The 27,865-nt window shown below is 42.6% G+C and overlaps 2 protein-coding genes across 4 annotated transcripts; one reads left to right on the top strand and one right to left on the bottom strand.

Moving 5' to 3' along the window:
* Positions 1–39: 39 nt before the first annotated feature.
* Cdca8 (cell division cycle associated 8) lies at positions 40–17,370 on the bottom strand. Of its 2 annotated transcripts, XM_078025937.1 has the most exons (12): positions 17,238–17,370; positions 16,999–17,108; positions 16,741–16,869; positions 14,597–14,637; positions 9,763–9,835; positions 7,835–7,920; positions 6,124–6,188; positions 5,180–5,275; positions 3,944–4,070; positions 3,105–3,191; positions 2,034–2,124; positions 40–945 (listed from the first exon to the last, which is right to left on the bottom strand). In XM_078025937.1, exons 2-11 carry the CDS (start codon positions 17,090–17,092, stop codon positions 2,080–2,082), a joined length of 843 nt encoding a protein of 280 aa, XP_077882063.1. In that variant the 5' UTR covers positions 17,093–17,108; positions 17,238–17,370; the 3' UTR covers positions 40–945; positions 2,034–2,079. The 2 variants fall into 2 exon arrangements, with proteins under 2 accessions (XP_077882063.1, XP_005317891.1); XM_005317834.5 differs by lacking the exon at positions 40–945 and having other exon boundaries at positions 1,286–2,124.
* Positions 17,371–17,462: 92 nt separating this feature from the next.
* Airim (AFG2 interacting ribosome maturation factor) lies at positions 17,463–26,573 on the top strand. 2 transcript variants are annotated; one of them, XM_078025939.1, is made up of 4 exons: positions 17,503–18,232; positions 22,386–22,561; positions 24,784–24,906; positions 25,066–26,573. In XM_078025939.1, the coding sequence occupies exons 1-4, from the start codon at positions 17,958–17,960 to the stop codon at positions 25,101–25,103; spliced, it is 612 nt and encodes a 203-aa protein (XP_077882065.1). In that variant the 5' UTR covers positions 17,503–17,957; the 3' UTR covers positions 25,104–26,573. The 2 variants fall into 2 exon arrangements, with proteins under 2 accessions (XP_077882064.1, XP_077882065.1); XM_078025938.1 differs by lacking the exons at positions 24,784–24,906; positions 25,066–26,573 and having other exon boundaries at positions 17,463–17,545; positions 17,952–18,232; positions 22,386–23,401.
* The last annotated feature ends 1,292 nt before the right edge of the window (positions 26,574–27,865 follow it).

Raw genomic sequence — 27,865 nt, 5'->3', positions numbered from 1 at the left:
CTTTTTTGTCACTGTGATCAAAAAACCTGACAATAAGAATTTTAAAGAAGGAAAAGTTTATTTGGCATTCATGTTTCTGAGGTTTCAATCCATAGACGGCCGACTCCATTCATTGGGGGCCCGAGGTGAGGGAGAACATGATGAATGTGGCAGAGGAAAGCAGCTCAGGACACTGCTACCAGGAGCGGGTGGGTGGGGTGGGTGGAGGGACTCCAGGGGATGACAAGCTCCTCCCTCATCAGATAAAATATGCCCAGAGACATGCCCCAATGACCCACCTCCTCCAGCCACACCCTACCTGACCACACCACCACCCAGTTAACCCCTACTAGGAGATCTCTGCACATAAAACAACCATCTCATAACCCACTCATTTCACCTCAACCTTCTTATCCTTTTTTTTTTTTGTAGTTGTAGTTATAGATGGACAGAATACTTTTGTTTATTTTTATGTGGTGCTGAAGATCGAACCCAGTGCCTCAAACATGCTAGGCAAGTGCCCTGCCACTGAGCCACAGCCCCTCACCTCTAAACCTTCTCATGTCTAAACCTCATGTCAAGCACATCACATGAATTGCCCTATCCCAGTCGCAGGCCTTGACTAGGCCCCTGTTGCATATCAAGCATTTCCTGCAGTGGGCTCACCTAGGCAGAGGTGTGAATGGAGTGAACCAGATGAGCCTGGCTCTGGGTGCGGCGTGTTGGTCCCAGGTGTTTCCTTCATGTCGGGCCCTTCTCAGCGCTTCGCCAAAAGAGGGCAAGGGAGAAGCCTCAGGTGTGGTCTTAGAGGCTAGGTCACTTCCTTGCATGAGTAAGCTTTCTTCCACGTGCTGACCAAAGGGCCTCTTCTCCATGAATCCCTGTGCTCAGTGGCCAGCTAAGTTCCATGATGATCATTTCAGTGTAAAGAACTTGAGGAAGGCAGACCTGCTGAAGTCCCAAGGACTTTGGGAAGCGAGAGGCGTGATCACAGAGTCACCCACCCTTCAACGTCCCAGCCCACAAGCCTTCACTCCACAGGTTTACTACAGACATCCTTGATCTCCGTCTTCCCAGTTATAAATGTCTAACTCTTGAAATGAAGGCATTAGGGGGAACCTGCTGGGGGGCTGAGGTTACCGCTGCCCTGGATCTGAGTGTGAGCACTGCTTTAGATACCAGAAATTTTGCCTGTAATAAAGGTTTCTGTGCCTTCTAAAGAAAGCAGTTGTCCAGAGATCCCCACTCCAATAGCTTAGCTCCAAAATGGTCCCTTCAGTTCATGTAGCACAACTGGGAATATTGATTAAAAAACAAAATCAAAATTTATTGAAAGCAGTATCTTGCAGTAACTGATTTGAACAAATCAGCTTGGAGATACCATTACTAGGAAAACAATATGTACAAAAAGTCTCATGAAAAGGAGAATAAAGCAACTTGCAACAACCAGCCTGTACAGGACCGAGTTAATAACACAAAAGATGCCACACAAAGAGTCAGACGCAAGAGAGGGAGCTTCGTGCCTGCAAGCCAGGAGTAATAATCCTAGTTCCCAAAATTCCTGGACCATAGTATGTGGCCCTTTGGGATCCAGAGGCTCTGCTCAGACCACAAGGCTGTCACTGCTGACTCCACACAACTAGTCTATGCCCTCAGCATGAGCTAAATGCATAATATCACCAGACAAGGCACCTGGCCCTCCCAGTGATCCCCCTGAGAGAAGTGCTTTCTGCGGAGTCCACAGACCTGGCAGGGACCACTGGACCAATAGATAGCGTAGGGATAATTACTCTGCAGCCAGTCACTTAAACTCCTAGACTACTCTAAGCCCTGTAATTCCCTTCTCCAAATCCCCACTAACTAGAGAGGTAGAAATACAAGACATGGAAGCTGCCTCCAAACCAGTTTTTGGTCTTTGATAAGCACAAAACTCTGCTCCACACATCAGCTTGACAAGGACTATTAGGCACAGCAGGTAAAAGATTCCAAGGCCCCACCTAGTATCCCGCATTGACAGAGGAGGAGATGGTGGGTAACAGGAGGGAGATGTGCACCTTCTGCTGCCAATGTCACTGCTACAGCCTGTACAGTCCTGCTTCCTCACTTGTGGGATCGTATACTGCTGCAGATTTGGGCGAGATGACTCTAAAAAGAGGAGATAGGCCATTTAAAGAAGATAGCACTTTGTAAGCCAGTCTACCCACGCACGCGTCTGTATGAGTCTCAGCCCTTCCATTCTTGACTTGTACCTTACCCTGATTAACTTTTCTGAAACTTTCTCATCAAAACAAAGGGTTAAAATAACACTTGAATGAGACAGTGAAAGTATCAAGTGAGCATCTGGGACCATAATGCTAAAGGAGGATGGTCACGTGGTTTGGGTGGCTGGGTGTATGTGGGCCTAAGGCAGCCAGGTCTACTCTAAGTGCTCCCACCCACCACCCACTACCACAGGTGACCCCACCAGGGAGGAGCCTCAGACCAAAGCAAGGCCAGTTAAAATCTCCTTCTTAAGAACCTAAATGAAAACAGGAACCTGAATAGTTGTGGCCCTGGAGCAACAATTAGAATCGGAGGTGTTGGTACCTAAAGCTACACATGAATCACTGTTAAAGAACAGCAGAACCAAGAGCCTGAGGAGAGGGTCATGTGCCAACAGGGAGGATGAAGATGTGCCAGAGAAAGAAGGCTGGGAACCCCGAGCCAAACAGACACTAGATTGGTGTGCTCACGAAGGGCCACATACTGCCACTGCCGATTTCTGATGGTCCCTAACACTTTAAATGTTTCTTCGATTCTGTGAGATCCCTTATAACAAGTTTCTTCCCTCCTTGAAGGAAGTTTCAGTTCATGGTGGTCAGTGGACACCCTGGCACTTAATTGCCTGATCCTTGTAATTATTGTGAGACTTCAATGACAGGCAATCTGGGATTGACCAAACTCAACATCAATCTCGGACCAGAACTGCTGCTATGTAAGCAGGATAACAGTCACAATCCCTTGGGAGAAGGCAACATAATTCTAAATATCAAGTATTCGCTCAGACCCAGAGGACAACCCTAGAGAAAGCTAAACCAGGAAAGCTGCCACAGGCTTCCTGGCCAGGAGATGAACATGGAACCCACCGAGAGCTTCTTAATGTCCCCTAAAGCCTCTGGATGCAGCTGTGTGATATCAATCCTCTGCAAGTCACTGGCCAATAACCGCATACTCTGTGTGGAGAGGAGAATGGGTTACATTGACATGTCTTTTAAGGCAGAACTCCCACCCATAGCCCAGTGTGCCTCAGGGGGTCCACTGGATATCCTGCATGTGATGGTGGGGATGGCTGGGAGGGAGAAGTGGCAAGGTAGGCAGGAGGTGGCTCAGGCCTAAGGAGAAGATGACATCAACAGCACTATCACTGGGCCACCAGCTGGATCACTGGGGTCAAAGGCATGCACGCTAGCTTAGCAACCCACCAGACCATCTGAGAAGCCACCCTGCCACTGGGGCTGAGGTCAGCAACTCACTCTTTATAGTCTAGAGAAACCAGGATAGCCTGCTTCTGAATCCCGCAGGGTTGCACAGAGTTGAAGGTACAGCTCTCACTGCCCTGTCTAGACTAAGAGCACCCTGTAGTCATAATCCCTTTATCCCTACTGTTGTAGCCTAAGTGTTATAACTACAAACCCATCTGACTACTGAACTGCTTCTCAAGATCAGGCATCATGTCCTTTGCACCTTTGGCCTGCTTTAATCCGGTGGACAAATGACAGCTGGAACCCTAAGCCGGGCAGGGATCCTCCCAGTCTGGGCCTCTAACATGGGAAACAAAATTGGGTTCTGAGCCCTATAGAAGCATAGAGATCAGGACCTAGGCCACCAAAGGGCTCTGAAGGACAGAGGTGGTTGATGGCCCAGGGAAGGGAAAGGCTTTACTGAGCAGCACACTGTGGTCTGGCTTCCCAGAGAAATACTTTACCGCTCCGCCGCCCACTGGCACAGTCAGGGAGATCTCTTTGCCATCAGCAAGAGGGCTGCCATTGGCAGAGATGCTGTAAATCTGTTCTCTGGCTGTTGGCGTGCGCAGGCCTGGGGCCTTGAAGACCCTACAAAGTAGGAAAATCTTTGTGAAGACGATTTGGCAGACTAAAAGACATCAAGCACTGTGAGCCCTTCCAACCCCATCTGGTTTTAAACTGCAGCTTTCAAACCACACATTTCTAGAAGGCAAGTTCTAAATTTAGGGAAAACATTTTTTTTAAGTAGTAATGACTAAACACAGCTGGAGAAAGGAGGCTGTAATTATCAAACATATATCCAGAAAGAGTCAACACATACGCATGTAAAGTTTAGGACCAATGCTCTATATGGGTGCCAGTCCTCCACCCACAGGACCAGAAATAAACTGGCTAGGTGTTTCCCAGAGTGGCTAAGCCCTTCCATCAAGAGGAACTCTCCAGGGTCAAGGGAGGATGATTCAGAGATTATATCATTACACCAATCCCCACACCAACCTCCTTAAGACAGCTAAAATGCTGTTTCCCACTAATTAGCTTTTGCTACTTACCCATGTGAAAAAATAATCAAGTGGGAATTAAAAGTGAAAGTAAGTCTTCCTCACTTTTCCCACCTCAGAGTCAATAGCTCCTTACTCCACTCCTCAGAGGTAACTCCTCTGAATTCTGAGTAAACTTTCCAGAAGTATTCTGTGTGTGCATAAAGCAAATGGGATCCTAAAGTTTGCACAGTTGGTAAGCTGCTTGGAGATCTCTGTGATTAGGAAGCTTTTCTTGTGGGGTATGTACACAGCCATTCTTTACTAAGGGCTACACAGCATTCTTACTTGAGCGATTAACTCTTATGAAAGGTCTCAACTTCTGCTATAAACATTCTCACTCATTTGCCCTCCAAAAAAGATGGTGTTAATTTTACTTCTGCCACAGGTATAAGAAAGTACCTAGCCAGCTTAAAAAATCTTTTGGCCAGAATCAGAAAAAATCCAGAGTCACATAGATATCTCCTAGTCACCACGGGCAGAATGTTCTTCTCTCTCATCAGATAAAGAACATTTCTGGCCCTGAACTGGGTGAATCTGCATGCAGGAGAGGGGCAAACACTAGGGAGCCCAGGTGGCTTCTCAGGCCAGGATTCAGGGCATTTCCTAACAGTCCTACTTTGGGCTCCCCCCTGAATCCAAGTGCTGCTCAGCACTCACCTGGAGTCAAACCTGGGCGTCGGGCATGGAGTTGGTTTTGCCATAGACAACTCTAATCTGCTTACAGCTGGGGTCACAGTGCTGTTGTGGCTTGATCTACAGGGAAGAAATAGCCATAAATATGTCAACTCTCAGGTGCAATGACAGCAGCAGTTGTAGAGGCAGATGACACGTGGAGAGCACTGATCATGCTCTGGATGTCCTGTACCCATCAAGTCATGTGGCCCTGCGAGCTACGTAGGAAACAAGCAATATTTATCATCCTCATTTACAGATGCAGAAACTCAGGCATAGAGGTTTAAAGAGCTTGTCCAAGATCACACAGCCAATTAGGGAGGAGCAACTCTGAAACCCAGCAGAAATCTTGCAGAGTCTGACTTCTCAATCAAGATGGAGAAGATGACACAAAGCTCACAGCTACCCCCAAAACTAGAATTCTTGTTCTCTTGAAAGACAGATGGTTAATGTCCAGCTACCTCTGCCCAGAGAGAAAGGGGGACTCATAGTCCAATGCCTACTTTCCTAAGCTGTTTCCTCTTATCTCCAAATAGTGGAGATTCCATAGTCATCTCATAGAATCTTTATTTTTGGCAAGACCAGAAGGAACATTTCAAGCAACTAATTGTGGGCAGGTGATGGCCACTCTGTGACTGATTCTGGGTACCTCTACACAAGGACTGTCAGGCAACTAAACATAAAATACAGTTCTTACTAAACTCTTTTGAGCTCACTCTGCCTGTTAAAAATAAAACAGTGGGGGAGAATAGAGAAGGTAAGCAGAAGAACTGGCTGAGACTAGAGGCCCTCCAGCATGGCTCCTCAAGGATCCTGTGACTTTACGCTCCTAGAACATAATCACCAAAGCCCCTTTTGCCTTCTTCTGCCTGTTGTACAGAGTTCTTTCATAAAGCCAAGTCACGTGTCTAACTTTGGAAGCCCATTACCTTTTGCTTTTGCCTTTTCCTTGTATGGACTGGGTTCTCTTCTTAGATGGAGGACACCTTTTGACCTATAGTCACAATCAATAAAACTGAGGTTACACGAAGCCCAGCCTAGGGGAAAGTTAAGGAGGGTTAAAAAAGGAGAGGAAAGGGGATCAGTTCTTGGAAGGAAAGTTAATATTGAACATAAGAAAGTTCAGCCGGGGCTGGGGTGGTGGCTCAGCAGTAGAGCACTTGCCTAGCATGTGTGAGGCACCGGGTTCGATTATTAGCACCACATATAAATACATAAAAATAAAGTTCTATTAACAACTAAAAAAAGTTTAAAAATTAAAAAAAAAAAAAAGAAAGTTCAACTCACAGAATTTAGTGACTAAAGCATTCAGAATGTAATTAATCAGCAGAGGACTTACACTGGCTGGGCCTTCAAAACAGAAAATTTGGGCCAAGATTGAAGCCTGACTTGCTCCAGTACTTTCCATAAAGTGCTACAGTGGTGGTCACTCTGGGCATCCCATGTGCCCAATCCAAGGAAACCCCCTGCAGACCTCACCTTCCGAGTCCTGGGAATATCTGACAAGAGTGACTAATTTCCTGGCAACTCTCCCCTTCTTTCTTCCAAGTCCAACCCAGCCTTCCCGCATCTCTTTCCGTCCCTTGGCGGTCTGCATCAGGAGCCCTTCCTCCCAACTTCTCTCTCATGCCCACCTGCAGTTCCCTCCTCATGCTCTCCCTGACAGTCTTTTCCGCTCTCCCCGTGGGACTAGCATATAAAAACCGGGAGGCAGTGCATCTCTCTACTTCCTCCTCCCCCAAGCTCCAGGTGAAATTCCTATTTGAATTCCCATGTCCTAGAAAAGTACTCAACACACAACATGTCAAGCAACCAGCACGTCTCCTAACCCACCGCTCTGCCTCCAGGGTCCCGTGTTCACTGGATGGCAACTGCCTAAGCTAGAAAGTATTTGGTCATCTCTGATTCCTTCTTCCACCAATCATGCTAGTTCTCCTTTATAAAACTTACCTTAAACCATGACTGTTTTTAGTTACCGCCTTAGCTCAACCTAACAGCTTTCCTTATTTTATCCTCTTCCATTTATCCTGAATACTACTATAAAATATGTATCTGATGTCACTTATCATCACCTGTCTGACAGAATAGAAACTTCCAAGCTTGGCAAACAAGGCCATCCGTTATTTGGTCCTTGCTCTCCTCCTGTCCTATACCAGCCATACCAAATTGCTTCCTAGGAGCTCCTTAGCTGGACCCTTTCCTAGCTCTTCCAGGAATTTTCTCCCCTTTCTTCTCACTGATCTTGAAGAGACTGGCTATGTCCTCCTTGGGTAGGGAAGCCTTACTAGCTTCCTCTTCTGAGGTCTACACACTTCAAATGCATGTCAATGATCTCTTTTGTTATTTACCACTTACGTGGGATGCTCTCAATCAAATGTGAGCTCTAGGAGTGCAACACTGCATCCCGTGTGTGTGTGTGTGTGTGTGTGTGTGTGTGTGTGTGTGTGTGTGTGTTTAGTTGTAGATGGTCACAATATCTTTATTTTTATTTTTATGTGGTGCTGAGGATGAAACCTAGGGCCTCACGTGTGCAGGGCAAGCGCTCTACCACTGAGCTACAGCCTCAGCCCACATCCCATGTATTTTTGTATTTGCTTATCTCTTGCCAGCCCTCAGCCCTTATCCTGAATTCCTACTTACTCTTGAAGTTTGAAGATTCTTATGTTTATTTTCCTCCTCCTCTTCTTCTTCCATTATCATTTCATCCACTTGTATTACCTTTCGTGCTAAAAGAGACAGCATTAACAGTGTGTTATTTCTGATGGGAAGAAATTTCATGCATTCACATTTCTCATAAGGAATGACACTTAACATAACCTAAGGCTACAATCATGAAATAGACTCAACTCCACTTTTTTCTTTTTGGCAGTGTTGAAGATTGAACCCACGGCCTCATGGCCTCTAGGTAAAGGCTCCACCACTGAGGTATAATTCCATCCCAGGAAATCACTTGAAAAAAGTAGGGGGCATTTAAACAAAGGAACTTAATCAGAGTAGATAAGAAACCCCATACAATGATTCTACAGGGATAACCCAGCCCTCCTACCAAGACAGACTTGAGCTTCAAATGTGGTACTACCGCTTACTAGGTCAAATGGTTTTAATCAAGGTGTTCAGTTCTCTCACATTTATCAGAGAGCTGTTACTATAGCGATATTATGAGGTTTGGAATGTATGCTCCATAAGAACACATTTGTTATTTTCATTCTTACCTCCAAGTCTTAGAATTATGTCTCTAAGTGTTTAGTAAAGTATTTGAGGAGTTAATGAATATAAAGTCTGTTGGACCATACCAGACACTGTTATAACAAATGTTATTTATTGTATTATTGTTATTTATAAAAATAAAATTTTTATTATAATTGTCATCAAAAGAAAAAAAGGAGCATTAGGGATATTTAAGAAGAATGATTCCAAAGGATAAATGCCAATTTTTAATATTTAAGGGGTTGTCATATTAAAAATAGTTTTATGGGGCTCCAAAGAGCAGAACTAGTATTGATACATAGATACCATAAGAAAACTTTGGCAAGCACTCTATCAATTGAGCTACATCCCCAGCCTGAGATATATTTTAATAGCTTACAATGTAGTTGAAGTTCAGTAGTCAAAAGGGTAAAAAAAAAAAAAATTTAATGATTGGTTGACATTGGTCCTGGTATATTCAGTTGTACAAAGTGAAATCAGAAGACCTCTGCCTCCCATCCACCATCATCACTATGTAAGCAAAACTGATAATATGTAATCTAAAAACACTGAAGTTCAATTCTATCATAACTTGAGAGGCAGGACTGGAAAATGGCACAAAGAAAGTAAAAACCTCATCATTCAGCAAGACAATTCTGATGGAAGGCCTGTCATAACTAGAAGACAGTGTTTCTGGCCCTGGTTAGTGGAGCAGGTACCTAGAGTGTAGCCCCACATCCAGCTATGGGGCAGATCTGCCCTCACAAGAGCTGGATGCATTGAGCTACCATAGCTTCATGATAGTGACATTCAACCCAGGTTTCAATTCATCCTGACCATATTCCAAGCTCAAAAGTTCCAACCTGGCTTCCCTTATAGCTTTCCTATGAGACAGTGTTTCTCTGGTGTAGGACATGGATGTGAGACGATTTTACATGGCCAGATCACTGAATTGGGGAATGTGAAATTACACTGAGAAAGTTTCCTTCTACGAAAGTTTCCTTCTCTTTTGACCCTGCAGATCACATCAGGGAGTCTCAGTTTGCATTGCCTGTCTTGGAACATCTCCCTGAATCCTGCCAGCCTCTCTGTGTTACTCAGGGGAAAGCAAGCAGGCAACAATGTTTGGTTTCTGCACAGCTGTTTTCCCCCCAATCTCCTTTCACTTTTGCTCACACAACAGCCTTGTGAGTTTGGTTAGTATTATACGTACATACATTTAATTAACTAAATGCAGCAGCTAAAATAAAATTTTTGGATTTACAGGATTGGGAACCAGATATTAGAGGGAAGAGAGTCACCAAAAGGCCCTGCCTGAGAGGCTTACCAGGTTCCTCGGACCTCAGCTCTCTGTCCAACAAGGGATTTTCAAAAGTACTCACTTTTGGAAGGTTTCAGGGGAGTCTGGATAGCTTCTGCAGTGAGTTTGTTTATTTCTGTGATATCCACATCAGCCTGTGACAAATACAGACAGAAAGTACGAGGCTTAGTCCATCAAATATGAGAAATACTTGCACACGTGAGGCCCTAGTACATGAAAAGTGACTGCTAAATATTAGTTACAATACAATACAGCAGGGGCTGGGGATGTGGCTCAAGAGGTATCGCGCATGCGTGTGGCCCGGATTCGATCCTCAGCACCACATACAAAGAAAGATGTTGTGTCTGCCGAAAACTAAAAAATAAATTAAAAAAAAAATACAATACAGCAAACCTCCATAAACCTACACATACCACAAGACCTAAAATATTGCCAATAACTTGTTTCTAAGTATGTATTCCTTCTCTGTTCCATTTTTGTCTCTCTCCCTCCCAAAGGTGACCAGGCTTTTAATCCTATCATTCTTCACAGGTAACCACTATTTGCATAAGACAATAGTAAATGTAAATGTATAGTAAATGTATAACTGAATGTGTGTGATTCTATCACCGTGGATTTGTCCATTTTCCCATCAATAGTGCTACTTTGAACTGTCTCACCTACATGTGTGATGCACTTGACGTCCAAGTTTTCTCTTGGCCACATACTTAGGAAAGATAGAGTACTACAGGGTTATATGTTACATAAATGTCAGCCTTAACATTATGCCAAATTTTTTCCCAAAGTTTACATCTTGTTTACATCTCATTTGTAAACACAAGTCCCTAATGAATCACATCCTTTACAACACTTGATACTATCAGACCTTTTTTTGGGGGAAGTCTACAGGGTCTCAACAGGGTTTTCTTTTTCTTTTCGTGATTGGGTCTTACTATGTTACTCAGGCTGGTCTTGGACTCTTAGGCTCAAGTGATTCTCCCATCCGAGCCTCTCAAGTAGCTGGGACCGCCATCACACCCAGCTCTCAGGTAAGGTTTTCTGATGCTCCTTCAAAAAGGCTTCCTTGCTTTCTAATTAGGTTTATGGTGGTGACTACCCCTATGTATGATTACAGGCAAGAACAGATATGATTTGTAGTCTTCTCCTCATGGGGCACATGTAAATACTAAAATGGTTATTACAAAGTAGGAATCACACAGATATCACATCTGGATTTGTAGAGACTACATGGAGTACTGAGAGAAGAATTCTGAGGCTGTCAGGGCTTAGAAGACAGTGCTGGGATAGATTAGTGGGGTCTATCATGCTTGATGGAACAGAAATGGCATTCCTGAAAACTTTCTACAGTCTCTAGCAATAACTAGCATGATGTGACTCCCATCATTCTTTGATAAGAATAGTTCACCATGCCTAAATTTTATGCAAACATTGTGGTCTATTCCAAACACCTGCTTCTTTCTTCTTTCTTTTTCTGTCCAAGAAGCCAGCATCCAATTAAAATCCTGGGCATTCTCTAAAGAGTTTTTCTAGAGATAACAGGGGTTTTCTCATATTACACCAGAAGTTTTTATTTCATCTCTATATGTCTGATTAATTCAAAAAGAAGAAGATGCATTAATTAATGATTCTATTTCATCTCAGAATGTTTTGAAATATTAGATCCGGGTCTGTGAGGGGGGGCATCAATAAAATGGGTCACAGACACATAAAGAAAAAGAAGGCTTGGGTCAAGAATGTTTTACTAGCTCAATTTTATTTCAGTTATTCCCATCCCTCTCTTACAATATTCATCCCCCAAATCTTAATTTTTTTCCTAACTGAATAACTAGTTCCTGCCTATCTTTAACTTCTTGAGCTGGTAGGAATCTGTTATTCACAGAAAATTTGTACCCTTTGAAGTCACACCCCTTCAAACCTCAGATTCCAAATGATTCTCATTGAAGAATGCAGAATTTTGTGTTCACATTGAAAATGTGTTAAAAGCTGCAATAAACTCTCTCTCAACAGGAAGACACACAAGTGAATATGCACATATTTTGTTTGTTTGTTTTTGGTGGTACTGGGGATTAAAACTAGAGCCTTAAACATGCTAGGAAATTACTCCATCCCTGAGCTACATCCCAGGCTTTTCAAATTTTTATTTTGAGCAGGATGTAGTGCCACAAGCCTATAATCCTAGCAATTTGGTAAGCTGAGACAGGAGGATGGCAAGATCAAGGCCAGCCTCTGCAATTTAGTGAGAACCTGTTTCAAAATAAAAAATAAAAAGGGTTGGGAACATAGCTTAATGTTAGAGTGCCTCTGGGTTTAATCCCCAGTACCAAAAGATAAAATCAAATAAAGTTGTAGTTTATCTCCTAGCCATTCAGGTCATGGTTTAAAGGCACTTGAGCTTGAGGCTTTCCATTCTCCTAAAGAGTTCAGGAAAAGGACCACTAGGGGCCTGTCAAAAATGGAACTGTCTGCCTCTGAGGATTAAGAATGACAAAACTCCACTTCTCCCCATTATATTCTTAAGAACATTTCCATGGCCAAATGTGTGTGGATTTTTCCCGACACCACACTATATCCTATATTCAGAAATCCTATAGTGGACACCACTGATTCAATTCTGATACCATCTATCTGAGAATAGCATCAGATCCTACAAGACTATTCCCTACTTCCCATGCTAACTGCCAGCCCCAGGTTGTTTTACCTGTGTTTCTTTTTTTTTTGAGAATTTTAATATTTATTTTAGCTTTCGGTGGACACAACATCTTTGTTTGTATGTGGTGCTGAGGATCGAACCCGGGCCGCATGGGTGCCAGGCAAACGCGCTACCACTTGAGCCACATCCCCAGCCCTTTACCTGTGTTTCTGACCAACTGATTATAAAGAGGAGTCCCGGGCTGGGGTTGTGGCTCAGCAGTAGAGCGCTCGCCTAGTACAGGTGGGGCCCTGGGTCCGATCCCCAACACCACATAAAAATAAATAAAAAAGGAGTCCCTTGCCCCCCACCCCATTCCCACCCTTGGGCTTGACTAATTTGCTAGAGTTGCTCTCTGAACTTGGAACAGCTTTATTTATGGCCTTCTGATGACCATTACCTGAGAGACTTTACTTGTATAATAAGATAACTTCTGTTCTCATTGGGATCCCTTCCTCTACCTCCCATAGCTTGCAGTAACCTCTTTTGCTCCAGGAGCCTCAAGCTTTTTTATCTGATTCTTTCTTTGAATTTTATCCTTTGTGTATGGCTCCTATGTTTATGTATGTTGATCAATTATATGCCTTTGTTCCATTGCTAATCTATTACCAGTTTATTTCATATACCAACATTATGGAACCTTCAGAAGAAAAATATTTAAAACCTCCTTAGGGCTGGGTTGTAGCTCAGTGGTAGAGTGCTTGCCCAGCATGTGAGGCCCTGAGTTTGATCCTTAGCACCACATAAAAATAAATAAAATAAAGGTATTGTGTCCATCTACAACTAAAAAATATATATACTTAAAACAACAACAACAACAACAAAAAAAAACCAGAAAAATCCCTACAAGGTGCCTAACGCAAGAGGAAGTGGCACATAACTTCCATGTTCCCTCTGGTTTGCTACCCTCCAGGAATCTCCATGTATTCAACTATTGGGAAGCTCATGAACCTGTCCTTTTAAGGGTATTTATGAAGGCTTCACTACATAGGCATGATTGATTGATCTATCATTGGCCTTTGGTGATCAACTTAACCTTCTCCCCTCCCTGGAAGAGAGGTTTTGAGTTCCAACTCTCAGAGCACAGGGTTTGTTTCCCTGGAAACAGCACCTCATCCAGTGGTTACCCAGGGACTTTCCAAAAAAAAAAAAAAAAAAAAATCACCTCATTAACATCAAGGTTGAAAGGGGTTTGTTATAAATAGCAAAAGACTGTCTTTCACCTTTATCACTCTGGAATTACTCAGGTCAAAAGGCCAAAAAGATGTTCTTACTGTTGTAGTTGCTTAAGAAATTATAAGGGGTATAAAAGCTGTGAGTTAGAAACCTTGGACAAAACCCCTAAAATATATAGTAGTTCCTTGGTATCCTAGGGGGACTGGATCCAGAACCCCCTGAGGATACCAAAATTCATAAAGGTTCAAGTCTTTCATATACAATGATGTGGTATTTGCATACAACCTATGCATGTCCTATTATATGTTTTAAATTCCATCAAGATAAAAAAAATAACTATTATTCTGTATTGTTTAGGGGACAATGACAAAGTCTATACATGTTTAGTATGGATTTAAAAAATATTTATTTTTGATCCATGGTTGGCTGAACCTTCAAATAAGGAACTCACAGAAGGGCGTGAGGAAGACTGTATCATAACATCAGAGTCCTTTTGGGATTCAGATCTATTCGGGCTATTCAGATCTATTCAATGTTTGACAAAACCATAACTTTTTTAGTTGGCAGAGATAATGCTCCCTTATGGAACCTCTCTTACAGTGTAAAACCCATTAGTTGGATATCTTTTTTTGGGTATGGGGGATTGAACCCAGGGTGTTTAACCACTGCGTCACATCCCCATCCCTATTCTTTTCTTTTCTTTTAAATACTTTTTCAGTTGTAGTTGGTATGATATCTTTATTTATTTTTATTTGGTGCTAACAATCAAACCTAGCACCTCAAGTGTACAAGGCAAGTGCTTTACCACTGCGCTACAGCCCCAGCCCCGCAATCCCTTTGTTAATATTTTATTTAGAGATAGGGTCTTGTTAAGTTGCTAGGACTGGCTTTGAACTCATAATCCTCCTGCCTCAGCCTCCCAAGCCCCTGGGATCACAGGTGTGCGCCACCATATCAGCCCATTGGTTGAAATTTGTGAGTGGATTATACTTACAAACTAACCAGCTCAAAAGTAAAATAAGTCACTTACTGTTGCTGCCTCTTCCAGGGCCTGTTTGTTTCCTCCAAGGGCTTTAAAAAGAATATCACATTTAGTTACTATCAGATTTCAATGATAAATCATCTTCCAGCATTGAAAGACCCTCACAATCTAGTCCAATCTTTCTCTAAGCTGGATTCCTTCTTTTTTGACTTATTCCACCTCATCAAAATTTTTGTTATTTCTCAAATGTGCCACCATCTCTTATGACTTAGAGTCCTAGTATTAAGCATTTCCTCTGCTCCCAATAAATTTCTAATTTATCCTTTAAAACTCAGCTCAAATGTCACCCCAAAATTCTGCTTATGTTTCTATCATACTAGATTGCTGTGAACTGTAAAACTTACAAAGTAAATTGCTGAGTTGTTTCCCTTTATCATACCCAACAGCTACTCAAAACAAAAGCTGTTTAAGTGTCCACTCCTGTCTTGGACTGAATTCCATAAATAAGACCCACTTCTGGCAAAAATTTGGCATAGTAAATATGCATTGAATAGAAAGGTCTTTGTTAGATTTAGATGTGGAATAAACTTAGGTTACATCCTACTCTTAGAGACTGTCTTGGTATCCTATATAACAGTTAAGATCTTACTGGTTATGGTAGTGCACACCTGTAATCCCAGCAGCTCAGGAGGCTGAGGCAGGAGTATGGTGAGTTCAAAGCCAACCTCAGCAACTTAGTGAGACCCTGTCTCTAAATAGAATATAAAAAAGGGGCTGGGGTTGTGACTCAGTGATTAAGCACCCCTGGGTTCAATCCCCAGTTCCAAAAATATAACAAAGTTAACAACTCAAGTTTTGGAAACAGAATGCTGGGGTTCAAATTGATTCTGCCACTAACTAGCTTGAAACCTTAAGCAAAGTAACCTTTCTTCATGCCTTAATCTTATAATTTCTAAAACAGGCATGATATTAATAATTACTTATCTTGTTATGAAGTTAAAATTAGTTCAATTATGTAAACCATTTTGGTACAATGTCTATCTGGCGTACAAAACACTAAATACACTAGCCACTACTCTAGTCTCTTTTGTAGTACTTATAATTCTAATGACATATTTGTAATTTTGTTTTATTTATTTATTTTTTTGCAGTGCTGGGAACTGAATCTAGGGCTTCACCCACGCTAGGCAAGTTCTCATCACTGAGATATATCCCCAGGCTCTGAATTTTTAAAAAGACCTTTGCCCACTAGCTCATATGCTCTCAAGGGCAGGAACAATGTCAGTTTTATTCTCCAATGCATCTTCAGCATCCAGCATTCTGACTGAGGTGTGCTCAACTTTTGTATAAATGAATGAATTCATGAAATAATAAATAAAAAGGCAAATTGAAAGACTTGCTAAATCCTGTGTGAGCAGGACAAGCATTTCTATCCAGGACAAAGGCTACATACTATAATTATTAATAAAAAGGAAAACAGAAAAAGGATAACCCAGCAGAGGAAGGTCTCTGCTTTTCCCTGGACATTTAGTGAGGGAGTGGGAAAATCGGCTGAGATTTTTCTCTGGTCAGGAAAATTCTCCTGCCCTTGCAGTTCACAAACAATTTGCCCATTTTTAAATCAAGACAAGAATGAACACTTAAATCAATTTGCAATTTTCATGAGCTGCAGAAAGAGCTACTTCCTGAGTGCTGATAACAAACCAAATCATTAATTCGTTCATTTTTAAATGGTTGGATAATGTACATACACATACACACACACACATGCATGCACACCCAGAGGAATATCTCCTAGAGTGTGAAAATTATGTGAAATTCATATTAGTTTGTCCATAAAGTTTTAATGGAATACAGCCCATTTGTGCCCATTCATTATAGCCGTTTCGAAACTACAAAAGCAGAGCTAAGTACCTGGATCGAGAACACTCTGGCTCAAGAAACCTTAAATATTTGCCACCTAGTTCTTTAGGTTTGAATTGGTATGCCTGTTTGGGGTGTGGGGGTGTGACCACGGTAAGTGCTATTGAGAATGAAGCGGGCAGGTAGACAGAATGCGACCAAGCAGCAGGGTTGCAGTTTTCCATAAGTAGCCATGTTGGACCTCATGAAGAAGGGAACATTTTAGAGAACCTTTTCTGAAGGGTGTCACGATGCTCATGGCCTGACTGCGGCCATAATTTGTCTCTTACCGAAGTAGTCAAGCCAGTTCATCTCGCGTAGAGCCTTGGGGAGCCGTAGGATCTCGATGTTGTACAGGTTATCCACCTCCTTGAGAAGGTTCTGCCTGTCTGACTCAATTTGCTTGATTCGTACTTGCACTGCGAGAGGCAGAAGCCGAAAGGAAACGCGTCACCAAGCGGAAGAGTCCGGGCCAAGGGCGCCCCAACCCGCAGGAGCCCTGCCACCGCCTCAGGTAGCAGCAGCGACGGCGGGAATCCACCCCTTACCTTCACGGTCGAAGTCCTTAAGAAAGGAGGCGAGCTTTTGGCTCCGCAACGAGTTGGTCTTGTTCGTCCGACTGCCACGTTTCCTGGGAGCCATGGCGCTTCGGTGGAGGCTGCGGGGAGAGGGGGACCGAGCCACAAGGGGTCAGCGGCAGAGACAGGGGAGGGAAAATAAGGGGTGGAGACGACAGCTGGGAATCGTCCTTCGGGGTCTAGGCCTAAAGAGATCGGGAGACACGTACCTACGGGTCAGGAAGCTAGGGCCGAGAAAAAGCTCGCAGCTCCAGCTGAGAGGGAGAGGCTCTCTAGCTAACCGCCACCCAATTCAAACTCAACTGCCTGTGGCTGACGAATGAGAAGTGGCCCTTTTAAGGATGGTCTCAGAACACCCAACCACAAGGAAGCTCCTCCATCAGACAGCCAATCCACAGGCAGGACTTCATTGCCCAGAAGTCATTGCGGCTTTACGGCATCTTTTCACGACTCCGTAGTCCTCGCAGGCGGTCACTTCTGAGCGTGCGCAGAAAGTGCGAGCCGCGGTGCTTTCCGGGTGGGTTCTCACGCTTCAATATCTGGCGGGGTTAGGGAACGCGAAAGGCAGTTTCAAAGAGAGGAGACAAGATTCCGGCTCCAGGAGCACAAGTCTCGAGGGGAGACAGGTCTTGGGCTCCGGGAATCGTCAGTCTGAAGCAGGAGACTGCCCTATTCCGAGGAGTAACTAGGACACCCGCCTGAGCGGGGGGAAGCAAGGGTCCTTCACGGAGCAGCTTCCGAAGGCGAGAGGACGCCTCGGGCAGGAGCTCCTGACCGGAGGGACTCGGAGGCCGAGAGCCGGGCCGACCGCGGGGCAGGAAGTGGCTCCCACCCGGGACCCAGCACTTCGTCTCCTGACTTGGCGCCCTGACCCTTTTTAAATTTTATTTTATTTTATTTGCTTTTGTTTGTTTTCCCAACAGAAGAAGATGGCTCAAGACCGGCCTTTACTTGCTGTGCAGGAGGCCCTGAAGAAGTGCTTCCCGGTGGTGGAGGAGCAGCAGGGCCTGTGGGAGAGCACCCTGCGGGACTGCTCGCCGCTCCTGGCCTCCCTCAGCAACCTGGCAGAGCAGTTGCAGGCCGCGCAAAGCGTGCGGTTCCAAGATGTGCCGGCGCTCCGGGCTTTCCCGGACTTACAGGAGCGGCTGAGGCGCAAGCAGCTGGCGGCTGGGGACGTGGTCCTGGACAAGCTAGGGGAGAGGCTGTAAGGATTCCCTCGGTGCCATTTAGAAGGATGTTTAAACTGGGCGCTTTCAAGTAGCTTGGGTGGATCAGAAGAGTGTTTTTACTCGGGAGCATGGCATTTGAAGGTGTTTCGGCCCTTCCTTCTGTTGCGGAGGGACCACTGTCAAAAAGCCACTTTCTGGCATTTCCCTTGTCAGAAGCCAGGCATGTAGAATTTTGACAAGGGAAATGTCACAAAGGAAAAGGAGTGGAGAAGGCTTATTAGCCCTTCTCTATAGTTGTCTTTGGTAAAGGCAGCAAGGAACTGGGCTTTAAGCTTGGCAGGTGCCAGAACTGAAGGTTTTACATACTTTACCCATAAAGTCCTTTAATACCTCTGTGACTTAACCTCACTTCATTCCAGTTTTTGCAAGTGAGGAAATGGACTCAAGCAGGTTGCCCTTGGTCACACATCTAGTAAATAGTTGACTGGATTCCAACCCCCATCTTTTGAAAAACACAAAAGCCAGAGCTTTTTTTTTTTTTTTTTAAGTCCATCTTAAAATAAATATATATCTAAAATATTTATTTTTTAGTTGTAGTTGGACACAATACCTTTATTTTATTTGTATGTGGTGCCGAGTATTGAACCCATGGCCTTGTACCTGCTAGGTGGGCACTTTACTGCTGAGCCACAACCCCAGCACCTATTTTATTTATTTATTTTTTGTGGTGCTTTGGATCGAACCCAGTGCCTCACACATGCTAGGCAAGCACTCTGCCCCTGAACTATAGCCTCAGCCTTTTAAGTCCATTTTTTTATACCTTTATTTATTTATTTATTTATTATGTGGTGCTGAGGATTGAAACCAGTGCCTCACACATGCTAGGCAAGCGCTCTACCACTGAGCGACAACCCCAGCCCCAGAGCTCTTAACTATCATTTGTTTTGCTGTGCATTCTCTCTGTGCCCAGGAGTAGCATGTTTAAAAGCTCTGGTTTTTGTCTTTTAACTGTTTTGTCTCTCAGTAACCAATAGGTTATGGTATTGAGAAGAGACAGGAGACAGGGCATATGTGGCCTTTCTTTGACCCCAAACAAAAAAAGTTCTAGTGCATAGTGTCTGTACCATATATGAATAGGAAACTGTTATTTGTACAAAATGCATTTTATTCTTTTGTACGCTTATACAAAACAACATTTATTAAGCACCTGTGGAATGCCAGGCACAACAAGGTGCCGTGAAAACAACAGGGAAGCAGCCTTGAGTAGAAGAGATGTTGTGGTGTTCTAAGATAGTGAGGAGTGCAGCCTGAGGACGGGGGAAGCCTCTGGGAGGAAGTAATATCAAAAGCCTGCAGGATGAATTTGTGTAAAATGAGCCAAGATGTGGACATTAGTAATGTTGAAAAGAGAATAGTGGGCTGGAGCAGGGGACTGAGAGAGGAGGTTGGAGAGGTAATTAGCTCTGTTGAGCATATGATCTGTAGGTGTGTCTTTTGCTTTTGGATTGAGAGGAATTTGGTGAGAAGTTGAGGCCTAGGGTTTAATCCTTAGCACTGCAAAACCAGTGTGATTCATAACAGCCAAAAGGTGGAATCAATCTAAATGTTCATCAGATGAACAAATAAATTATGATAGAGCCAAACATTGAAATATTACTTGGCCATAAAAAGGAAATAAGCACCCATACATGCTACAACATGGATGAGCCCTGAAAACATTTTGCTAAGTCAAAGAAATCAGAAACAAAACATATATTGTATGATTTCATTTCTCTTAAATATCCAGAATGGACAAATTCACAGAGGTAAAAAGTAGATCAGTGCTTTCCTGGGGCCAAAAAGAAGGAGTGAATTGGAATAACTACTAATGAATTCAGGATTTCTTTGAGGGATGATAAAAATGTTCTGAAATAGGTGAAAGTGATGGTTGCACAATTTGGTGAATAGGTGAAAAAGTACTAAATTGTATTCTTATTTTTAAAAATTAGTAAACTTTAATTTTGAGAGCAGTTTTAAGTTTAGAGTGAAGTTGGGAAGTGTAGAGAATTCCCTAATGCCTTAGCCTCCACACATGTATATACTCCACTCTTACCTGTACCAATGTGGTACATTTGTTACCATCAGTGAATCTATAGTGACATGTCATTATCCCTGAAAGTCCATAACTTAACATTGGCTTTCTTGTTGATTTTGTATGTTCACTGGATTTAGAGAAATAGATAATGGCATGTATATACCATTGTAGTATACAAAGTGGTTTCATTTTAAGTTGTATGCCTTTTAAATTTTTTTTTTTTTTTTTAGTTTTAGGTGGACACAGTATCTTTATTTTTATGTGGTGCTGAGGATCGAACCCAATGCCTCATGCGTGCCTCACTTGAGCCACATCCCCAGCCCCTTAAGTTGTATGTGTTTAAAGTATGGCTTGTTTCTCAATTTTATTTTTATTTATTTATTTATTTGTTTTGGTACCAGGGATTGAACACAGGGATGCTTAACCACTGAGCCATATCCCTAGCCCTTTTTATTTTTTATTTTAAGACAGGGTCTTGCTAAGTTGCTTAGGGCCTCACTGAGTTGCTAAAGCTGGGTTTGAACTCACAGTCCTCCTGCCTCAGCCTCTTGAGCCACTGGGGTTTACAGACGTGCCACCATAAAACCAGCTTGTTTTTCAATTTTTAAAAATGGTGTATAGCTCAATGGTAGAATGCTTAAAAAAAAAAAAAAAAAACATGCATGAGGCCTGGAGTTTAATCTTTAGCACTACAAAAACAAAAGTATAAAAAAATTCCCCATGAGAGCCTGCCTTCCTAGAGGCACTTGTTTTCCTTTAGATCAGTGGCTTTTAGAGTTTGACCATGACCTATAGGGTGAAATACGTGTATCATGGTCCACATAAACACGTGCATACATATAAACTGAAATATTCCACAAAACAATGCTATGAGTATTACACTCTGATATTTTGTCTTCTGTTCTATAAGTCACAGACTACAAGTAAGCAGATCTCACAGTATGAAAAACAGCATTTGAGAGGATCAATATCGTTTTGGGAACTTTTTACTTCAATTGATTACATATTTGTGTGTGGGTGTTGGGTTGTTATTCTGTTTTTTCATTGTGAGTTATGGTCAAACTTTTTTTTCATTTTTTAAATTTTTATTTGTTATATATGACAGCAGAATGCATTACAATTCATAGTACACATATAGAGCACAATTTTTCATATTTCTGGTTGTTCATAAAGGGTCAAATATTTTTGAAAGACACAGTACTAGGCTGGGAAATGCCTTCTACTTTTGGAAGTTGTAGCCTTTGTCTTGATGGCTGGATCCTTTGGGGTCACTGATGAAATAATATTTACCATAACCTAGGCTCTGCTTTAAGCACTTTATATGCATTATTGTGTTTAGTTTTTAAAATAATTTTATTCACTCATTGATTTGTGGAATAAGTGTTTGTTCTGTGTGCTAGTCTAGTTCTGTATTGTGAGCAAAACAAGCTGTTTTTATGCATGGGGGAGAATAAATAACTTTCCACAGTAGTCTGCATCCTGAGCCCACACTTGACTGTTCAAGAATTTTCTAGAAAGGGTTAGGGAGCATGTAGATGGGAATGGTTTGTTGCTTCAGTACCCTCTTTATTCCCTTTTCTTGTACATGGCTTGAGTCTGTGAGTAAGCATTTGCTCTCCTTAGGTTATTTTGGGGGGGGCAGTGCTGGGGATTAAACCTAGGGCCTTACACATGCTAAATAAGCATTCTGCCTCTGAGCTTAACCCTAAGTCCATCCTTAACCCCAGAAATGTCCCTTGGCAACTGGGCTTATCCCACAGCTTTGAGAGCAATATAACTTTAGCTCCCCATTATAAAGTTATTTCTTAATTCTCCATCTACCTGTACCTCCAAAGCAATATCACCAATCTCCTTAGCTCATGTTCTCATTTGGGGGTAGTTTTTCTGTGAGGGGATATTTGGCAATGTCTAGAGACATTAGGGTGGAGATGGTGAGAGTGTGGTTTATTTCTGTCCTCTGGTGGGTAGAGGCCAGGTGTACTGTTAAACATCCTGCATGTGTGAGGTGGCCCTCCACAAAACAGAATCACCCAATTCAAAATGTCAGAGTGCCAGGATAAGAAGGCTTGCTGCATACATTTCTCGTATTGCCTAATGCAGAGACTCTTCCACAGAGCAACCCTCCTCAAGGTGCGCGACACAGTCAGCAGCCATGTGGAGCAAGTGTTTCGGATCTATGAGCAACATGCAGACGTGGTCGGCCTTGATGCTGTTCTGCAGCCTTCGGCTGAGAACCCTTCTGTGGCTGACATGTTGGAATGGTTGCAAGATATTGAGAGACATTATCGAAGTTCATATCCTTTGCATACATTTCAGATAAGTGTTCAGAGATATTCCAAAGTCTCTTTAATTTTCTAATCACAAGTTTGGATTCACTCTCTTTGGTTCTTGAACATGGATTCCTCTTTGATTATTCTTTATTATGATTTCTCAAGTAATTTGTAACTAGCTACTATCTGCCAGTCACTTCTGTAGGTAATAGGAGACGGACATTAAAAAAGGAAAATATAAGGAGCATTTCAGATGATGATGAGTGCTGTGGAGCATAAAGCAGGGAATGTGAAGTATGATGGTGGGTTGTGGTTTTAAATAGGGTGGTCAGAGCAGGCATCATAAGAAAAGATCGGAAGAGGGCAAAGGGAGGAAGCTGTGTGGATATTTGGAGGAAGAGTATTCCAGGCAGAGGGAACATCAAATGCAAAAGCCTGAGGTAAGAGTGTGCCTGGTATGTTTAGAAAGTAGCCAGGAGGCCAGTGTGGTAGAGGAGGGGATGAGGGAATCTGCGGGAGGTGAGGTGATTGAGGAGGTGGCTGGACTTCTTAGGGCCATGAATGTCTTTGAAAGGATTTTGGCTTTTACTTGAGTGAAACAAAGAGCTATGAGGTTTTCAATAGGAAAGTAACAAGAAAAGATATATGTTTTTAATGTTACCATGCTGACTGTTCCAAGGAAAGAGTTGGGGTGGTGGTGGGCAAGGGTGGAAGGAGAAGATTAGTTAGTTGAAGTTCTGGCTGTTTTGTCTCCATTCTCACCTGATACGTACATCCACCCTCTGGCTTAAGTTTCTGCTTTCATTGTTGTTGCTAGTCTTGAGCTTCAGTTTTTTTTTGTTTTTTTTTTTTTTTTTAAAGAGAGAGAGAGGAGAGAGAGAGAGAAAGAGAGAAGAATTTTCAATATTTATTTTTTAGTTCTCGGCGGACACAACATCTTTGTTGGTATGTGGTGCTGAGGATCGAACCCGGGCCGCACGCATGCCAGGCGAGCGCGCTACCGCTTGAGCCACATCGCCAGCCCAGCTTCAGTTTTCTGTAGATGCCTCCAGCTGGATTGCTCAAGAAAATAAAAAGTCAAGCTCAAAGTTGAACTCTTCAATCTAGCTCTCAAATTCAACCCACTTTCTTTTATTTGTAGACTCAGTGCTGTCCATTCACCTGCTCTGGAAGTGTTAGGATAGTCTTCTATCTTTTCCTCTGTTTTCTCTTTCAGTTGCAGCAGTAGTAGTGATGGTGCTAATGGTTTTAGTAATGATGCCAACAGCAGCAGGAGCAGAGTACTTAGCACGTGCTAAACTCTTTACACAGGCGCTTATCAGGCACTTCAATTCTGTTTCCCTGGTGCTTCTTTTACAGTCAGGTGGCACATAACAAATTTTGATCAGCAGTGGTATCACATTACCACAGAGGTCCCATAGGATTGTATCACGTGGTGACGTCAGAACTGTCTTAGTTTGTGTAAGTGCACTCCAGATGTTTGCACAGGACGACATTACTTACAATGTCTTTCTCAAAATATATCCCCATCAGTAAGTGATGTGTGACTGTTTTTCTCTCTATTCTCTCTACCACTTCCACAGTTTCTCTTTTGGATTCTTAATCACATGTAGCCTTTTGGCAGCCTTCTCTGTCTCTGACTTTTGCTCCTCTAAGCTGGCTCACTTCCTTGTATCTTCAGGAAGTCTAGTTCTGATCAGGTTGCTCATTCAGCATGTGTCAGTAGCTTCTGCTGCTAGTAGGATAAAGTTCAGAATGCCTACCTTGGTCCTCAGTGTCTGTGTGTTCTGGCTCAACCCACCTTTCCTGCTATGTGCTCTACACCTGCCAGGCATGCTGGAAAGTTCACAGTTCCCTGAAGGCACTCCACGCTTCTTCACTCCGTACCTTTGCTTATGTATTTCCTACCAGCAAAAATGTTCCTGTGGTCCTCTAAAGTGGAAGTATTTCCCCTTCAAACTTCTGCTGAGTTTGTCTTTTATGTCACTTTGCTTTTTTTAAGTTTCTGCTTTTGTCCTCACAAAAGATAGTCTAGGTTTCAGGGACAGTGTTTGATTCTTGTTTTCTGGTGTCATCAAGCCATATTATTAGAGTTGATTAGAAGATATTGTGGCACAGTCTAATCCTCCCCCCAGAGAAATGTAACAATGGCTCTACATCATAGTTCCCAAAGCTTTCATGAGGTACCTTTCCCCCACTACAGCATTATTCCTTTTCTTTTTGAGCAGTCCTTAACTTCCAGGAAAGTATCTGAAGAGAAAGTATCTCTTTTCCTCCATCCAGTGGGGAGACTTGGCAGGTATCCAAGCATTGCCCAAGGCCTGGGACCAAATTTCAGCAGATGAACACCAAGATCTTGTACAAGGTACTATTTTTTTAAATTCCTTCTTATTTCCTCTCCTCCTTCCCTGTGCCTCTTTGGAGACATTAGAGAGATACCCTTGTTGTGCTCTATATCTTTATAAATCTGGTGTTTATGTTCTCTGGAGAGGTGATATGCCAGTTTCCCCTCTTCCTATTCCAGATATCCTACTGAATGTTTCCTTCTTCCTGGAAGAGTAAGGAAACTTCACATTTATGTGGAGACCAGAAGCACCACAGTTGAAGACTGGCATTGCTGCACTGTGATATTTCTAAAGAAGCATCAGCATAACAACCTGACATGCTTGAAATATCAATGCCTAAAACCTAAGGACTGGGTCCTGAGAGGATTGATGGTAAATGTCTCTGGGGCTTCTCCATGCCAGACTGTGCCAAGGGTTCCTGGGCCATTGCTTGCCCTTCCTGAGATTCAGGGCAGTGGAGGAGATAGAAGGCAGGAAAGGCAGTACTGATAAACCTGTCTGTATCATAAGGACCAAGCAGCAGGGAGGGAAAGGACAGGAGATAAAGGGCAGAAGTCACCTGTGGCATTATCTGAAGCACCAAGTCTGACTGATACCGAATCCTGGCTTTGTGTCTGTACTTGACACCTTGAAGAATGAAAAAGAGGTTTTGATGATTTAAAGAAGTAAGGATATGGCTGGGGGGTATGGTTCAGTAGTAGAGCTTATGTTTGGCATGTTTGAACCCCTGGCTTCAATCCCCAGCACCAAAAAAAAAAATAATAATAATAATAATAATAAATAAACTAAGAAGAAAAGAGAAGGATGACAGGTTGCAGTATTTTCTTATCAAGCGATTTCCATTTCCAAAGCCTGCCACCAGGGGGAGGTGGTGCAGTATGAATTGTCTGGTTGCTTTTGTCTTGGAGAGCACATCTGTTGCTGTTACCATCTGAGAAAAAGTAACTGGGGAAAGTGAGACTTCCAAAAAGACAGGGTGTTTTTGTCCAAAGGTGGCATCACACTTGCCACATTTGTTTGAGTTGGAGTAGCTGCAGGGGTGGGAGAGTGCCAGGACAGGCAGGTGACTGGAGTGTGGGACTGAGGGCCCTGGCCTCATGTGTGCAGTGATTGTGTGCCTGTGGAAGTCTCATGACTGACATAAAGGGACTTAGTAAGGAGTAGAGATATTTTTCAAAATGAAAATGGCTGTTCTTTTTTTATTACCATGTTTTTTAAAAAGATTGTAAGAAAACTAGGAAAAATTTAAAAGGTATAAATAAATTAACTCCACCAAAGGCATTTTGGTATATGTTCCTTTAGGGGCCACTTACAAATTTTTTTTTAAACATGATACCATCAATATATACTGTTGTCTTTTAAAACAATATAGCATGGCATCTTTTCATATATGTAAATATACCTCAGCACAATTATACACCATTGTATGTATCATATACCATTTTGTGAATGTTGTATCGTAAATTTTACATTTCATCTTACATTTTACATAGTTTTCTAAATCTTTTATGTTTTTCTACCTATAAAGGTAATACATTCTGATTGTAGAAAAATTGAAGTGTTGCATAGAAATGTACTTTGTCCACTTACCAAATAACTAGTATTAATAAAATGGTATTTTATTCCTCCAGGAATTTAAAAAAAATCTGTCATATACATAATTATTATAAATAAAACTTAGAAAACATTTGGGTGTCAAATCTTATGATGGGCTTGGGGGACAGAAATGAAAGCGTCCTGGGAAGGCTTACAGTTCAAGTAGGGAAAGATTTAAAACCACTGTTTTTTCAAGCTTTTCCATTCGATAAGTCACTGGTATCTTGTTAAAAATTCAGATTCTCATCCTAAATATCTAGGAGGACCCAAGATTCTGCATTTCTACTGCATTTCCAGGTAATATTGTCGCTGATGATCCAGGGATCAGTTGTAGGTTTAAATTGCAATACTGTAACAAAAGTGTTATAGTTGAGGTAAAGAAAGAGTGCTGTGGGAGAATAGAGGTGATGACTAACCACCGTGGGATTACTTCATGGCGACAGTGACATCTGATTTAGCCTTGAGAGGAATGTTCCTTGGGGCTAGGAGAGGGGTGTAGCGCATTCCACATGGGACAGTTTAGGCAAAGGCAGCCTTTGATTAAGAATGTAAGCTAAGTCTTAATTGAAAGTTTGCTGTGTGCCTGGCATTGGGCTATGGCTTTTACCCGCTAGAACTGGCAGATGTAATTAGTTCAGTATAGCAAGTAACTAGAGTTCATAGAAGGATGAAAGAATGGCAGAAAATAAGTCTGCACAGCAGACTGGAATCAAATGCTGAAGGATTTTGAATCCTGACTCAAGAGTTTGTATTTTGACTGGGCATGGTGAAGCATACTGTAATCCTAGTATCGTGGGAGTTTAAGGCAGTAGGATTACAAATTCAAGGCCAGCCTTGGCAACTTAGCAAGACCCTGTCTCAAAAAATAAAAGGGGGTGGGGATGTAGCTCAGTGGTAGAACACTACCCTTGGGTTCAACCTCTAGTACCTACGCCCCTGGAAAAAAAATGAGGGGGAATCTGTATTTTGTTCTACACATGGGTTATGTGTTTGTGTGTATGTGTACACGTATGTACAATCATGTGCCATATGATGTTTCAGTCAGTTAAGGACTGCATATTGAGAGTTGCTCCATAAGATTATATCAGTGCTGGGCAAGTGGTGCATGCTTACAATCTCGGGAGGCTGAGGCAGGAGGATTATGGCCCCATCAATTTAGGGAGGTCCTAAGCAACTCAGCAAGACCCTGTCTCAAAATAAAAACATAATGGGCTGGGGATATAGCTCATTGGTAAAGTGTTTGCCTCATATGCACAATGCCCTGGGTTCAATCTCTAGCACCACAAAAAAATAAAAATAACAGAAAGGGCTGGGGGATGTAGCTCAGTAGTTAAAGAAAAGATTGTATCACTGACATTCTAGTCTATTTTAGCTTGTGTAAAT

Source organism: Ictidomys tridecemlineatus, chromosome 11 (assembly GCF_052094955.1).
Source record: "Ictidomys tridecemlineatus isolate mIctTri1 chromosome 11, mIctTri1.hap1, whole genome shotgun sequence".
Classification (NCBI taxonomy): domain Eukaryota; kingdom Metazoa; phylum Chordata; class Mammalia; order Rodentia; family Sciuridae; genus Ictidomys; species Ictidomys tridecemlineatus.
The sequence above is the reverse complement of the archived record's forward strand: the minus strand, read 5'-3'. Positions and strand labels throughout refer to the sequence as shown.

Coding starts and splice junctions, on each gene's coding strand:
- Cdca8 (XM_078025937.1), bottom strand. CDS start 17,092: ATGGCTCCCAGGAAACGTGGCAGTCGGACGAACAAGACCAACTCGTTG. Junction 4,071..5,179: donor ACGCCCAGGTTTGACTCCAG/GTGAGTGCTGAG, acceptor CCTACTTTGTAG/GGTCTTCAAGGCCCCAGGCC. Junction 2,125..3,104: donor GGGACATTAAGAAGCTCTCG/GTGGGTTCCATG, acceptor TCCTCTTTTTAG/AGTCATCTCGCCCAAATCTG.
- Airim (XM_078025939.1), top strand. CDS start 17,958: ATGGCTCAAGACCGGCCTTTACTTGCTGTGCAGGAGGCCCTGAAGAAG. Junction 18,233..22,385: donor GACAAGCTAGGGGAGAGGCT/GTAAGGATTCCC, acceptor ACTCTTCCACAG/AGCAACCCTCCTCAAGGTGC. Junction 22,562..24,783: donor TATTGAGAGACATTATCGAA/GTTCATATCCTT, acceptor CTTAACTTCCAG/GAAAGTATCTGAAGAGAAAG.